General features: G+C 46.1%; 2 protein-coding genes across 2 annotated transcripts in view; both read right to left on the bottom strand.

Annotated features, from left to right (window-relative positions):
* The window catches only part of CMTM4 (CKLF like MARVEL transmembrane domain containing 4), a 32,722-nt gene extending 29,099 nt beyond the window's left edge, over nt 1-3,623 (bottom strand). Inside the window, exons 1-2 of the mRNA XM_018566457.1 lie at nt 3,608-3,623; nt 3,372-3,541 (exon numbers count right to left, since the gene is read on the bottom strand). Of these exons, the coding sequence (XP_018421959.1) occupies nt 3,372-3,541; nt 3,608-3,623 (186 nt within the window). The remainder of the gene's footprint in view (nt 1-3,371; nt 3,542-3,607) is intronic.
* A 10,336-nt stretch (nt 3,624-13,959) lies between these two features.
* Nucleotides 13,960-16,339, bottom strand: part of DYNC1LI2 (dynein cytoplasmic 1 light intermediate chain 2) — a 54,422-nt gene continuing 52,042 nt past the window's right edge. The window contains exons 12-13 of the mRNA XM_018566456.1: nt 15,862-15,984; nt 13,960-14,554 (exon numbers count right to left, since the gene is read on the bottom strand). Coding sequence (XP_018421958.1) covers nt 14,451-14,554; nt 15,862-15,984 — 227 coding nt within the window. The 3' untranslated portion in view covers nt 13,960-14,450. The remainder of the gene's footprint in view (nt 14,555-15,861; nt 15,985-16,339) is intronic.

The raw sequence follows: 16,339 nt of genomic DNA, 5'->3' as shown, positions 1-16,339 counted from the left end.
CCGCTGATCGCCTATATGTGAAAACACCCGGTAACGGGTGTGTGCAATGGTCGGGTCTTCTCTGCCCGTGCGTGCCCGCTAGGGGGCGCGCGCGAGCAGAAAAAAAAATGCCATCTAGCGACGGCAACCCGCCAATGCAGCGGTGCCGTCCGTCCGTCCGTTTTTTTTACTACGGGCGGACGGCCAGTGGTTAATTGGCTCCCCGTCTATATTGGCGCTATATGCACGCATGTGAGGTGGGGACCTCAGATTGTAAGCTCCTTCAGGGCAGGGACTGATGTGCAACTATGTAAAGTGCTGCGTAAATTGTCGGCGCTAAATAAATAAAATCACCTCATGAATACTCCCATGAGCCAAAAGTGACAGTCGTGGCCCTTGGCAGCCTGTTAGGAAAGTCGATCTGCCCAACTTATGCGAGATGAAAGGGAAATACCTGTGTGAGAAGCGTCAGATAGGAGCTGCCTATTTCCGTATGCTTGACCACGTACTAGTTCCAAGGCAATGAATTGATCCGCATTGCTGCCTTAGAACTGGTAATCAGTCTGGAATAAACCTTCCATCTGTCACTCCTCAGTCACGTACTCAGCTCCCGGATAGATTTCCTTTTACAGGATTTTGTTTAGAAGACTTCAGAGAGATCCCATTCTCCAAGACCAAGTTCTTATGAGCCGTCGTCCCCACACACAGTGCGAAGGTTTATCTGCAATCAGCACAAGAGGCGATTGTGGGAATGGCTTTAAACGCACTGATCAAGGCTGCGACAGTTGGCGATCATCTGCTGCCGTCATTTCACGCTTGGTGTCTTGAAAGAACGCCATAAAATTGCTCAGATGCCGCCACCATTTGTCTCAGGGACGGAAACCTTTTGAAGATGAACTCTACAATAAAGAAGTTGAACTACTGAGACCTGATAAAGAATCTCTCTCTTGCTGCGATTTCCTATAATAAAGACCGGTCACCGCTGCTGCCTCTCCTTATGCAGGATGATCAGTCTTCTATCCGCCCGCACTGGGGTGATGACATCATCGCTGCCTGTGTGTGGTGAGTACACTCGCTCAATAACTTCCATCCTCGCCCCTCTACATACCCACAGGCAGCTATACCGAGAGAGATAAACAACGATGATGGGGAGTTCTCTGCTCCTCTGTCATCACCCACACATAGCCCAGAGCACTGACTACAATAGGATGCAAGAAAGGGTGCCCCGCAGAACCCTCCTCCCAGCAACCAGAGATCTACATAGCTCAGGGTGGGAGAGAAAAGGAAGGTACTTGGCACAAAAGTGAGTTAAATAAAAATATGGTATCAGCAGTTGCTTGTGCACAGCGAGTAGAAGCATTGATGTTAAAGCTGAACCCGCCAAAGGAATGGCATTTGTCTATCCAGTCCTGAGATTTACACAGCTCTGTCACACAGCACTGCAGGGCAGGAGACCAGTTTTCTTTGCTGCAGTTAAGTAAAACATTTAACAGGGCTTGCTCACACCATATCCACCGAGATGCCATTTTCTGAACACCACCCCACGTGCATGGAACACATAGATTTCTATGGTCTGAACAGGGCCCATAGGTATGCAGCAGTGTGCAGAAAAATAAATATCAACGGACATGGTGGTGTGCAGAAAAAAAGAACAGATGAACAGACACTGTGTGAACAAGTATTGTCAGGTTTTGTACCTCCTACAGACTGTCACTGGGACAGTGAAAGGAGAAGCAGCAGACTGACTTGCTCATCTCTCTGTCACTCTGCTCTCACCTCCAATAAGCATTCTCATTGCAATGCAACACAACCAACTGGCTCCTTGTGCTGCTTCTCCATCCCCCAGTCTGAGCTCTGCAGTACAATGGTGGACAGTGAAAGGAGAAGCAGCAGACTGACTAGCTCACCTCTCACCTCCAACAAGCATTCTCGTTGCAATGCAACACAACCAACTGGCTCCTTGTGCTGCTTTTTCCACTCCCCAGTCTGAGCTCTGCAGTACAATGGGTCATGTGGTGGCAGGGCCTCCCATTGCCACCCAAGGACAACAGATACTGTTGGCACCGACACATCCATCAGGTCTTTTTTGCCAAAAAACTCTTTTGCTGAGCCACTAGCAATTATTTTTTTTATCTGTACACTGACTGCTAACATGCAAGGTGGTGATGTGCGTGGGCTTGGTGTGAACCACTTCAGTTGCGGGACGGGTAATTCCCCCGGCCGCAAATGATTGGGCCAGGGGGAGGTGTCACTGACAGTTTTGTGCGGGCTTGGGTGTTTCGCAGCAAGCCCATGCACATCACTAATGCACAGAATGATAAAATAATGTTAACTCCAGTGCGCATGCATCCCAATTACATCATCAGTGCCTGCCCATGCAAGTAATCTGCAGACCCAGAAGAAGAGGAGGACATGGCACCATCGCGACAATGCGGCTATGGGGAGCTCCGACCTCAGCATTTGCTAGAACGGGCACGTATGCACAGCACACTTGCACATTATGACCAGTGATGTGCAGGGGGCTTGGTGCAGACCCAGGTCGCATGAGTTCACACAAGAGAGAGCAGAACTGTGACCGTCAGGGACAGATTTGCACTCTCTTGTGTGAACTCATGCGGCCTGGGCCCCGCTCATAGCTGGTCAGAACGTGCAGGTGTGCTGTGCATACACGCCCATTATAGCAAATTCACAAAATCAGTGCTGAGAAAAGTACAAAGGCTGCCATTGCTGGTCTCCTTCAGAAGACACTAGCACCTTGGCAGCCATGCTGATCCTCTATTCCACGGGTAGGCAGCTTCAGCACTCCAACTGTGGTGAAACTGCACCTCCTACCATACCACTGGGAGTCGTGCAATGCCTCATGGGACTTGTAGTTCCACAACAGCTGGAGTGCCCAGGTTGCCTACCCCTGCTCTAACCGACACTTTCCAAGTCACTGACCTGGAACATGCATGCAGTCAATGAAGTCACAACAGCTGTTTGCTTACTTGTTCCAGGTCAGTGACTCAGGAAGTATTGAAGCCATTAGATCAGCATGATGGCCAGGCAAAGAGGAGTTCCAGCATCAGTCTGCATTGGCAGCCTCTGTATTTTGATTGGCACAGAAGAGCGGTACCCCACTGTAAAGTAAAGACCTCCGGCGGGGGGAGAATCACAGAACTCAGGTCCCCGCGAGTCATCATAGTTGGACAGGAATCCATTCACAAGCATTCACCTGTACTAGAAAGATCAGTTATGATGTAACCTTCAACAGGCAAATGCAAAAAAGAAAGAGCCAGAATATTATAACCAAAATGTGAAATGCTGATCCCCGGTGCTGTGTGTGTACCCCTCAGATCTGTACATGCAGCTCCCAGATTTGTACATACACCCCCAGGATCCCCATCACTCACCACTTGGCTGCATTTCAGGACCCCAAACAGGGAGCGGATGTATTCCAGGTCACACTGAAGACCCCGCCAGCCCCGGTTCTGTCTGACGGGCTCCGTGGTGGGCTGGTAAGGACTGCTGGCCCCCGACACCATGGAGGCGGTGGAAGCTTCTCCTTCAAACCCATCCATGTCTTCAGCCCAAACTATGACCCTTGGGGGCCCCAAAGGTGAAAAGACAGATCAGAGCAGGGGGCCACACTTCCCAGAGCGCATTGCACAGACTTCGGGCACAGCCTGAGCGTTGACTGGTGTGGGCACTCTGTTGACCTTTGCCCTTGACCCACACAGAAGCTCGCGCCCCCCCCCCCAAAGGGCTTCTCAGGCTCTCTCCCTTATCCCTCAGACAGACTGCAGCACACTGTGGCGCAGGTCTTCTTTCTCTCTCTTCGTAACCCACTCCTCCAACCTCACTTGGGGCTGCTGGCTCAGTCCGGTGCGCCCCTTTTCAGTCACCACACCCCGCGAAGGGTTCCCCGCTCCATCCAGCGCAGCCTGGGCCCCGCTGCTGGCTTACGAAAACGTGCACGCGCCGCGCGCTCCCCCTCTCCCGAAGCACTGACGCGCTCTGCAGGTAACCTCCGCCGACTCGCCGCGTCCCGTCCAATCGCACAGCCGCCTCTTTGTGACGTCACGGCACGGTCCCCTTGGCTGCTCCGCCCACACTCCTTCCTTGCTTTCTTGGCTGCTTCCTTCCAAAGTAGGTGAGGTGTAGCCGCGTCTCTGGCACCACACTCATTTAGCTCCGCCCCCTTTGTTTACATTCAGGAGCAGAGCTGTCATTAGCACCAAGCAAGCCAGCAAGGGGGACTTTTTATTTTTTCTTTCATCTGGTTGGATTGTGATTGATGAGGATCTACATCGCTGGACGGCGTTATTGATGAGGGTTTACATCATTGGACACTTTGTGGTGTGTTTAATTACCATCTTAATGTTTATTTAGTGAATGAGTAGGGGTAACAACTATCCCTTACTCATTCACGGGAGGCAACATCTGGGCAGTGGCGTCACGCGGGGGGAGTGGCCCGCACCCGGGTGACACTAAAATGACTGATAGTCATTTTGGTGTCCCCCCCCTTAGTTGCTCGAGAGAGAGAGAGGAGGGGACCAGGCGGTATACCTTATGCGCCGGGTAACGTCCCCTCCTCTCTCTGCTGGTGTCCATCACCAAGATGGCCACCGGCAGGTAACAGCGGTACCACGTGGTGATGTCACTGCGGGGTGCCACTCGGTACCCGCACGTGTCACCCCGCCTCTGCGTCTGGGTGCCCCCTTTATGAAAGAGGGCACCCAGATTCAGATAATACCCTTCCCTGCAGACCTCCATGACCACTGGGGCAAGGTTGTGGGGAAGAGGCCCTTGTTCTTATCAACATGGGAGCATGCACATGGGAATGGAGGCATAATTTTGAATGCCCGTTTGCATGGGCATGTTTGTGGCATATACCCGCATACTGCCATTAACCTGTACACGCCACCTGTGGCTCCCTGGCGGCCAAAATGCACCACAATTTACTTTGGCCACAGGTAGCCATGTACATGAGCCCATAAAGTAATTTTCAAAAAAAAAATTTTTTTCATAAGTTCCCTGTTTATAATTATCTGTCCCATCATTCAGCCCTGGAATCTTCACTCTCTTGCAGGATGTCTCTTCCAGAATCTTCACATCCAACACACAAGCAGGTGTGACAAATGCCTGCGTCCCCCACCATATGCTATGGTTTCACCCACCGACCCCTATGTCACTACAGGACACCAGGGCATGCGGATGGAACCACAATGAGCAGTGGGGGACGCAGGCATCTCACACAACTGGAACTATGACAGATGTTAAGCCTGCTGGAGTCTTTGCTGTGCAGGAGAGCGAAGATTCCAGGAACGGGCATCGGGATATCTAAGTATAAAGTTATTTTAAAACTGGCCCAATCTATCCCTTCTCCCCCCGCCACTCCATGTGCTCTGTGAAAGAATGGAAACAATCTCTGTGTAAGCTCCAAGTCAATCCAGCTCTGCTCTCTGTACAGGCTGCATACAGCCCGGTGATGATGTCACTGCTACTTTTACAAGGTAATAATATCTTTTGTGGCCATTGAGGAATATTTTGAAATAAACGTTTTTGTGCCCGGTGTTCAGCTCATAAGAATTCATATTGATAGAATGCTCCGTTCATATCTGAGTGCTCTACAATGTAAACTGCGGTAACTATGCAGGGCGTATTGTGGAACCTAGTCTTGGGGCGGCAGGGGGAGTAAATGCGGCCCTGTATGGACATTAAACTATTTATACATTAACAAGCAGTAAAATTACTTTGAGTCATTGCTGACTGGCAGGATGCCAAGATCTGCTCTGATAGAAAACCACACTGCCTCCATTATAAGCTCCACAATGTTTATAGATACAGAGGTGACTGAGGGCCTGATCTCCAGTGATTTTACTACTTGTTCACTTTACAGTCAACTATCCCCAAAAATATGCAAAGAAAATTGGAGCAAAGTCTGAGCTTCTTATCCGAATACTTGTTCCAGATCCACTGAACATGAGTGTCTGCATGACAGCCAGGCAAACAGAATTTTCTGGTAGGGGGCCAGGACAATTGTTTTCACAACAGGTCTACTTTATTCTTTCTTCTTGACAAACTCATGGCTTGTTTTTCACAAATGTTTCCTTGCAAGACTGGCAGGCAGGAAAATAAAGGGGTTTGTGAAAGAATATTGTACTGGCGTTTGATTGTTATTCTTTAGAGTTGTGTGATGATTGGAATGTGTTCCTCTAAATGACTTCCATGTGTCACCACAAGAGGGCGCTGCTGTGCTTACAAATATTCATATGAACTATAAGGAGGACCAGGGAATAGGACATCGTAGAAACTGTTCTGCAAATCTTTTTATTGGTCAAAAGCTTCTATACGTATTTATCAGAATTACCTAAAATTTCCAGTAGTGCGGTGCTAACTACATAAGGTATAAGACCTAAAATCCATCAATAAAATGTAGCAATTAAATTAGACTAAGGAGTTCGGGATGATCTGCCATAGGGGGGTATGTGATGGTTCTTGCATTGAATACGTAAAGAGGAACTTTACCCAGATCTTTGAAATGCCAACAAATACACCTTTAGAAATGTTTAGTAATGACAATCTACAAACACATATGTACGTCTAGATCAGTGGTTCTCAACCTGTTTAACCTCGGCACCCACATTTGTCCTCGGTCATTAAGTCGCGACCCAAGTTGCACTGCAATGTTCCCTGTTGCGGTACTGCGCTTTCCGGTGCAGGCGATCGAACTGTGGGCAGGAGGTGTGTTTGGGTTGCCATTATGCAAATTGGAGTGGATCCTCAACCTGGGGTCCAGTGTGGGCTGCTGAGCTGTGATGGAGCTCCATCCATATGTGTATTGCTTGTAAAGCTCCCGTGTGTGCCCGTAGAGGTGTCGGGAGCCAGAAAGTGATGAGCTGTAAGCAATGCAGGTATGGATGGAGCTCCCTCGCGGCCATAGCCCCACCTCAAGTCGACACTCGGCACCGGGCTTCATATTTTTGAATGGCTGCTCGGTGCGAGAACTGACAGTGCTTCTCTAAGGGGAGGACAAGGATACTCTCACCTAGAAAAGTGGAAGGCATCTGGCGACCCACTGGACATGGGGCCGCGACCCACTTTTGGGTCACGACCCACCAGTTGAGAACCATGGGTCTAGATAATTGCCGGCTTTGTATTCTTTGCATACATTATTTCTCTTTTCTTTTCCAGTCTTCTGACAGTGGACATTTTTACTAACGGCGGGTTACTAGATCTCCCTTTACCTCCTTGAACTCTGGCACATGTGACTAGGACATGTGACCTAGCACATCATCTCAAAGGGAGGAAAATGCCTTTCAATTATATCTGGTGAGATTACAGATGAGATTTCCCAGCAATGTTCTGCTGATGTAATCTTCCCAGCATGCAACACTTAGGCACATTACATCACTAATGCCCAAGTGGAGCAGGAAGTGCAAAACCAGGATAGTAAGTAAAAGCAGAATATGTTTAATGTATGTAAGATTATTTCATATCAGCATATAGAGCTGCACGTTGATGTGATTTTATTTTTAGTGAAAGGGGTAAGGGTCCACTTTAAAATGTCTGTTTTATTTCATTTCCTGTGTCAGCAACATAGCAGAATCAGAGCACTGTTTAATATAGTAATCTGATTGGTTCACAGAGCAGTGCCCGCCATTCCCATTATGCAGGTCACACATGCAGCAATTTGTAACCGATTAGTGACAGGACTGACCGAATCTATATGCCTCTACAGCCCACCACACACGTTATAATTTGACTGTACAATCTCCTTTGGATCTACCAACAAGTAATCATTCCTCACACTTGCCGCTGCTAGACCCGCCCGCCTGCATCCACGCTCCCCACCTCCTCCCTGCCTCACAATCACCGCCCGCCTACATCCATGATCGGCACAGGGACACAGGGAGAAGTAAGGAGGAGCAGGCGTGGGGGGGATGACAGCCGCTGATAGACAGGCCTGATCTCAGAAGCAAGTTGCTGGAAGACTGCTCAGGTAAGCCTGCACTTCCCTCCCCCCACACATGGTGCTCTATAATGTATTGCTGTGATTTGTATTTCTCTATAGCTGATGGTACATTGTGCTGTATATTATACATAGGAATACAAATCCCAGCAATACATTGTACACTGTATGTATAATGTACTATTGCTGGGATTTGTTGTACTCCTCTATAGCTGGTGGTATTCTGCATTGCGCTGTAGAGGACTACAAATCCCAGTAATAATATATTATACAGCGCAATGCAGAATACCACCAGCTATAGAGGAGTAAAAACAAATCCCAGCAATAGTACATTATACAGCGTAACATGGAATACCGCCAGCTATAATGTACTATTGCTGGAAGTATTCTGCATTGCGCTGTGTAATGTACTATTGCTGTGATTTGTAGTCCTCTATAGCCGGTGTCATTCTGCATTGGTTGCTGTATAATTTTACACTTTCCATTTCACTATATTGCACAGCACACTTTTTTTTTTTTCTTCCACCGCTCCAAGCTTGCTCCTGTGATGGACTACAATCTCAATACAAACTAGTAGTCCATTACTGGAGCCATTTTTTTAAAATCCCAATTAACCGGTTAATTGAACTTAATAATCGGCTAACTAATCAATTTTGAAAATAATCATTAGCTGCAGCTCTAGATAAATGGTCACCCTACACCAGGGATCCCCCACTAACCACCAGGGAGCCCTACATGCCACAGTGGAGCCCCCACTACCCACCTGGGAGCTACCACAGAGCCACCACTAATTATTAGGGAGCCCCCACAGATCCCGCACTGACCACTTGACAGTCCGCATTGGCACTGAGAGTCTAATTAGGGAGCCGCCTCTGCTGCACCCACTGGAGTTAGTGGCAGAACTACCAGGGTCGCAGCAGTCGTATACCCGCACAGCACTGAAGAGGCATCCCTACACTACCAGTGTGATATAATTTTCCTCAACCCAATAATTTTTACACACACCATCTGTGATTAAACAATTTCAAACTTACCTCTGTCTCTGGAAGACAGTCTTGTAATGCCTCATGGGATTTGTAGTTTTACCACACCCGGAACGCCAAGGTTGCCTAGAGCTGGGTTGATGATGGTTGGCAATCTATTGCGGTTTTTGTATTGCAGTACAAGCTTTTACCAGTGGGTGTCACTGTAGGTAAAAGTAACTGCAGCTAGGCCTTCCTGTGCAATCTAGAGACTTCACATGGAGGAAGACTCAGAAACAGAAGTTTTTCTGCGGCTTTGGTAACCAAAGCCTTTTTTTTCTGACACTTAATAAAAAGGTATCCCATTCACGAGCTTACTAAAACAAAACACGTCTTTTCATGATGTAATGTAGCAAACCACATTGAGTTTATTGAGAAGTGCAGACAGAGAAGCCTAGACTGTACATCCAAGCACTGAAGACAATCAGAAATGACAGACACCCCATTATTTCCCTTTTAAAAAGGTGATCTTTATTTGATTTTTTGTTTTGTTTTTTAAATTGCTCCAGAAAGCGCCATGTTAAAGGGTCAGTTGAGATCAGCATTGGACACAGCTACAGCTGCACTGATACTGCGGGCGGCCTTTCCAGATGACAGAGGTGGTGAAGCATTAGACTATCCGCCTGCGCCTGCACCTACACAAAGCAGAAGCAGTCATTTTCTGACCTGATCCAATATCGGAGATAGGACCTAATGTTTAACAAGGATCTGTGATGTCACTGAGGCACAAAGTGAGTGGCCGTGATGAAATGGTTCAGCGTCCTCTGTTTTGTGCAGGTGCTGATTTATCATCAACATGTACTAATCTGTAAATATGACTGTAGAACATAAGCTAGAAAACCCCCATTATTCATATAGAGCAGGTGTAAGCAAACTCTGGCCCTCCGGCTGTGGTGAAACTATAAAATCCCATCATGCATCAGCCTCTGGGAGCTATGCCTGTGCCTGTCAGAGTCTTGCAATGCCTAATGGGATTTGTAGTTGCACCACAGCTAGAGGGCCCAGGTTTGCTTAGCCCTGCTCCAGGATATAGAGCCCACGGTTACTGATAGGGAACAGTGTTCAGAATTGTCCTCAGAACAGCTTTCAGTATTCGCTTCACTTTGTCATGTTTAAGAGGAAGTTTAGATATACCTGAATCCATGTTTGCTGAAAATGGTCATCGATGCAATTTAAGGTCTTGAGAACCATGTCTGCAAGTACACGGGGGAGCCATACTAGTTCTTTACATATGCAATCTGTGCGGCCTTAGGCTGGGTTCACGCCATTTTCCGGACCAGATCTGGAACATAGTGCATTGCATTTTTGCCGCGATTTTACCGTGATTGGAATTTCTTTTTTGTTAGCTTAAAATGGTCTTACAGGTGCGATCCATGCGTTTTTTATGTGTTTTGATGCGTTCCAGTGCGTTCCAGACCAGACAAAATAGGACAAGCAGTGTTTTTCTGGTCTGGAACAGACTGCACTGGTGGGAACAGAGGCCAGAAATAACATAGGGAGACATTAGGATCCAGAAACAGTCTGGTGGTAATCTGGATGTGGTGTGAATGGGCCCCTAGTAGTGAAGCACAATGACTGAACCTGACAATCCAACCCAGTGTCAGCCAGTCTGCTCCGACTGACTAAAAATAATGTACTTCCCGGGTGGCTTGTCCTGTAATCGCAGCAGCTGTTTTGAAGGGATACTGACCACGCTAATAAAAACGATGGTCACTAAAGGGGAAAATGAAAATTAGTAATGAAATACCTACATGCAAAATGAAGCAGCGAGCAAGCAAATATATTAAAGTCATCAAAAAATGACGGTTACTATAATAAAAATGAAAATAATCTGGTTTCCCTTTAAGTATATAAACAAGCAATCTATGCTCTAAATAAAAGAATTTTAATGATATATATATTTGTTTTTCTCAGGCTACAGCCCTCGTTCTTTTATATACTGTCTGAGCAGCCCGCTACCCAGGAAAGCGTTACAGTGTGTGGCTAGAGTACGGAGGAGCTCAATACTCTGCTGGGTATTTGTTGGTGTCTATGACCTTTGGTCCTGCTGTGACACCGAGGACTCTGCTAGGAGCTGAAGTCCCCAATTTCACTCCCAGAAATGCATTCTTCACGAATTCTTCCAGGGAATCCACTAGGTAGCTGGTCACATGGGTGCTCTGGTGTCAGTGACCCCCTAGTGGATTCTCTAAAAGAGCACATGGAGGATGCCCTCCATGGGACTTCGGACGTTCAGCCCAATGCAAAGCCTGGCTGTCACAGCTGGGTTGCAAGTGAGGGATATCCTGCCAGGGTATATAGTAATAAAGATCCAGCAAAGGGTCATACTGTGCCCCATGCCGCTAATCAGAATCTAAACTGGCACAGCACCTATTGGGGATGTCCAGATACCAGTGCAGATACTTGGCATTTTCATGAGAACTACCAGGGTTGCAGCCTGGACCTGGCTCTGGCACTCCACCACTGTCCTGAAATCATTAGTCAGTATTGTTTTAGAAAAACTGTCACATGACAATAAACAAAAATGTATCATAACTTGTGTCTGTGAGGACGTGACAAGAATTAGTACTTGTAAAAATGGTATCTGGGCATCACATATATATGTATAAAAAAAGAATGCACTCTTTGCGTCTAGAGGAAAAGAGGTTTAACCTTTGAATACGGAAAGGATTCTTCACAATTAGAGCTGTGAAAATGTGGAATAGACTCCCCCAGGAGCTAGTTCTAGCTAGCTTGGTTAATTGTTTTAAAAAAACATCTGGATCTATTACTGGATATTGAGTTCTTATAGGTATATTAAACATCAGAGATTGTTGATCCAGGGAATATCCAATTGCCTTATGGGATCAGGAAGGAATTTTTGTTTCCCCTGTTGGAGCAAATTGAACCACGCTTTATAGGTTTTTTTTTGCCTTCCTCTGGATCAACAGGGGGTAGCTGTGGGCATAGCGTTCTGTTTAGGATTTTCTTCTCTTTTTCCATATCTTTATAATTTGAATGCGATGGACTTTTTTCAACCTGACTATGTAACTATGACACCTTCACTCTGGACAGCCACTAGAGGGACAGTACATGTGAAACATTGCCATGAAAAGATTGCACAGCAAAAATGTGAAACTGGCATGAAAAATGGTTTACGGAAATTACTCCAATAACTTAAAACGCATATGCACCAGAAAATGCATCATAGTTTCTCTTTAAAGCGAGTTGTGCGCATGTTCTGAGGACAATCTTAATGAATACTGCGCTATTTGAGAAAAAAAATGTGGCTTCAAAATCACCTCTTCAGGCCCATCTTCCAGCACTTAGTGGAGGCAGCTTTTATTGCCACCGAACCCCAAAGCTAACCTATCCAAGCCCTCAAACCAGTCACATGGCTGGCGGTTTGGCACAATTAGGCCTTCGTTTTTTTGGTCTCTGAAGTAGTATCAATGTTGTAGCGAATGTCAACCAGATTCTGCTTCTATCCTCCCATACGGAACAGGGAAGTTAAAAGGTAAAATCTGATTGGATGCTATAAGCAATAGTTTGAGAGGGACCCATGTTCCTAGTGAGTGAATAGGCCAATCAGTGGATTAGGCTGAACAGAACGGCGTCCAGCATGTGCAGATTATGGAAAATGCAGTGATATAGGTCCACATGCTTCGTACTGACTAATACCTATTCTTAACCATTGTGTTAGGACACTAAAGAGAAAGCTTCCATCGATACGCAAACTAGAGCGAGGAACGCAGGTTTCACTCCGAGGTAAGTACAGATTTGTAACGCGTTAGATAGTGTTTTGGTTACACAGAAAAATAGGACAATAAAACAGGTTGTGAATTCTAGTGGTAAACAGAGGCAAATATCTAGTAAATATACAAAGAGAGGCTGGATTGCACTGCGAGAAAAAAAAAAAAAGTATCCAATTAAATGTTTTTAAAATAAATAAATTAAAAGAAAAAAAAAATCCACCTGCAAGTTTGAGGCGGTGTGATCCAGCCAGAACTCAGAGTTTGCAGCTAACACGGGGAAAGTGCCTTGACAATTAAAAACATTAAAAGAAAACCTGCCTACTTGCCAACAATCCCAGGAGAAAGCTGACAAGCTCCACCCACAAAGAACCCAGCCAGAAACACCCATTTATAAAGGAGCTCTGCCCCTGAGGAGGCAGAAGTAACACCCCTCAGTGCTAAGACTGTTGGCAAGTATTTTAGAAAAACAAAAACATACATTTAAAAAACAAGTGGTGTTGATTAGCAACATAAAGGTCACACGTATTCCACGACCGGTGGCTTTCTTATGGTATACTTATGTACATTACTATGTACATAGAAGTACTTAGAATTGTATGACTAAGTACAATTTATTTTATAGTTGGTATAAGGCTAGACAAGGTGCCAAAGTGGTCTGTTCTACAGACAGCGGGTCTGCAATTTTCCCATTATACTTTTCCTGAATCAACTATAAAGCCTTTTCCTGAAAAGCAGGAGCTTCTTGCGCCTCTGGTGTTTAATGGGTCAAGCATTGCAGCATATAGCCCCAGCCTTACTTCCAGGACAACTTTAAATAGAGTTCATGGCAATAACAATAATAAAATGATCTATGAAAAACCAAGCAGGCTGGCAGCAAACCCCCTTCTACGCCAAGGTCTACAGTGCACCCAGAGACCTAGGTCTAGGTGCAGGAATGCACGCTGGGAAAATGTTATTCATCAACAGGTAACAGTGACTGCTGCTAGATCATTGCAAATAATACATATGTATATAAAAATGACTGTTCATACAGTGCATAATCCTCCAAGCACCTCCTAGTGGCACATCCTGAACCGCTCTAGGAACTGCCAAACGTACGATTTTTGTTCCCACCCTATATAATGGCCACCACCCCCCCAACTCCCTATTTTCAGTTCTCCCAACTGGCGACCTAAAGTGTCCTACGTAGAATTCCCTTGCTGAGATTTGCTAGGGGTAAATTGAAGGATTCTCAGAAAGCCAAAGACACATATACCCTTGGGCAGATGCACAAAAGGGGAAGATGAAGCAGCTTTCTGTCCCTAACTTACAGTCGAGCCTTTGCTCTCCAAAAACTGGAGCACATGCTTATTTCAGCTCAGGTTCAAACTTACTATCGTCCTCCAAAAGCAGAGTCAGCAACATGGCGCACGTTAAAGACAGCAGGTCTTGTTTGGTGGTAAACGAGAGACGTGCCATCCGTAACTCCTAAACTTAACCTGTGACTTTTTCATGATTCACAAAAACCCGTTTTAAGTATTCGTGGGTGCCGAAACCTGAAAAGATGCTAGCCACTTTCTGTACTTGAGGGGTTAATCAGGTGGAATAAATTCAAGGCAAGCTTCCCGTAAGGGGCATGTAACACTTGAGACAAGCTAGGAGGCCTGCCGCTTTCCACGACGAAACCTACAGTATCCGCTGTGTCAGAGCAGCCTTAAGTCCGTTATACATGGTTATTATTTGGTCATTTACACAAGTGTAATTGTTTGCTTGATCAGCAGGTCAGGCCTCATTCTCCGTTGGGGCAGAATTTGGTAACACAGTGTCAGGCTGCCGGGTCATTCTGTCCAGTTCCTCCTGGACGTTGGTCAGTACAGGCTTCTGTCCTGGAGAAGAGAAAACAGAGTCAGTGACAGCTATTGGGTCTTTGCAAACTTAAAGCTAACTTTTGATTTTCCCCATCTTTGGCAATGCAGTAGGTTTGCTTCAATCTCCCATCCACAGCAACATATACTTTTCCTCTGCTATCCCATTGCTCTCTTTAGCGCTGGAAGCTGCAGAAACAACCCAATACTCATATACCAAATATGTTGGAAGCATGCAAAAACGATGGGCCAATCAGCGCCATCAAGCGGGGAGTCCGTAGCCCTGAGTTGAATGTATTTGTCTCTGAAGGTCTACATTAAAGTGAACATTGCATTGGGAAAGCATACATTCCCTATAAAGTGGAGATATAACCTGTTTTTTTTGGGGTGATAAGGCTACATTTACACGGGGCGTTCTGGGATTCCTGCAGCAAGAACCTATAGATTCCTGTGGCACGCTGCTTATGTCCCCATTCAGACGAAGCCGCTGAAACCACTTAAGTTAAATGACAGGGAGACAGCGACTGCACCTCTCAGTGGTTCGGGATAGATGATTGTCCCTCAATGCACCTATCCAGAGACAGATGGGGCGTTCTGGGATTCCTGCAACAAGAGCCCACAGATACCTGCTGCAGGAATCCCATATGTACTCATTCTAATGCAGATGCTGTACCCACTGAATTTAAATGCAGGGTGACAGCATCCGCAACTGTCAGCAGCAGTCCACATGTAATCATACATGGTAGGAGTATATGCCATTTGGGATAGAACGCATCTATCCAGGCCACAGGGCAAAGATTATCCCAAACTGCATGTAATTGTACCATGTATGATCACATGTGGACTGTTGCCGACAGCTGTGGCCACTGTCACCCTGTCATTAACTTGAACGGGGACACATATGATTCCTGCCACAGAAATTCATAAGTTCTTGTTGCAGGAAACTCAGAATGCCCTGTGTGAACGAATCCTAATGTGAGAATGACTAAACCCTCTAGGTTTGTATTGATATCTGTCACCATTGGAGAGATTTATCCTCACTTTGTATGGCCATAGGGGCATGTAAGGAGAAAACATCTCTAACAGGGTCACAGCAGCAGTAAAAACACATTGCTTTTGTTAAAAAAATTATTTGTAATATGAGGGTTAGAATTTGTCAGATTATAAAGCAGAGGGTGGACCCACAGCACAAGGCAGGTGAGAATCTATTCGACACGCCCGGAAGAATCGGATACCTTCTGCAGCCGGGATTCTGTTACCAAGAGACATAAAGGTCCACCGGAAAGGGCAATAAATAACTGCCTGTGTGCGCACAATATCCATCATACCTGGCTTCTTTGTTGCATTCTGTGCAGGACTTGGTCCTCCTGGGCTTCCTCCTGGTGATCCTGTCTTTTTACTTAGCAGGCTATTGAAGAAGCTGGCCAAAACGCCTTCACTGGCTGCTGCATCTGGAACAGGGAACGTTATATATTAATTCAACAATAATACAATGAGTCTGCCAACATCCACTGTGCATTCTGTGCTCTCACCCTTATAAAATTGGACACAATGTGAATAGTAAAACAGTATTTAAAAGATTTGTGACAACTCAGTAATAGCTAACACAATCACTGAGATCACTGAGCACTTGTGAAATGAAGGAACAACTGCATCCCATACAAAAAAAAAAAAAGCTACCACAGGGGCATACATTTACCAAACTATGCATTGCCGAAGATGTCACCCTAAGGATGCCGAAGTCACCCTCACCTAACCACTACAGGTGAAAGCTAGCATAAAGTATGTATATTAACTTGCCCTCCC

Source organism: Nanorana parkeri, unplaced genomic scaffold (assembly GCF_000935625.1).
Source record: "Nanorana parkeri isolate BGI_ZX_2015 unplaced genomic scaffold, ASM93562v1 scaffold950, whole genome shotgun sequence".
Classification (NCBI taxonomy): domain Eukaryota; kingdom Metazoa; phylum Chordata; class Amphibia; order Anura; family Dicroglossidae; genus Nanorana; species Nanorana parkeri.
Note: the sequence above shows the minus strand (reverse complement) of the source record. Positions and strands in the feature narration are given on the sequence as shown.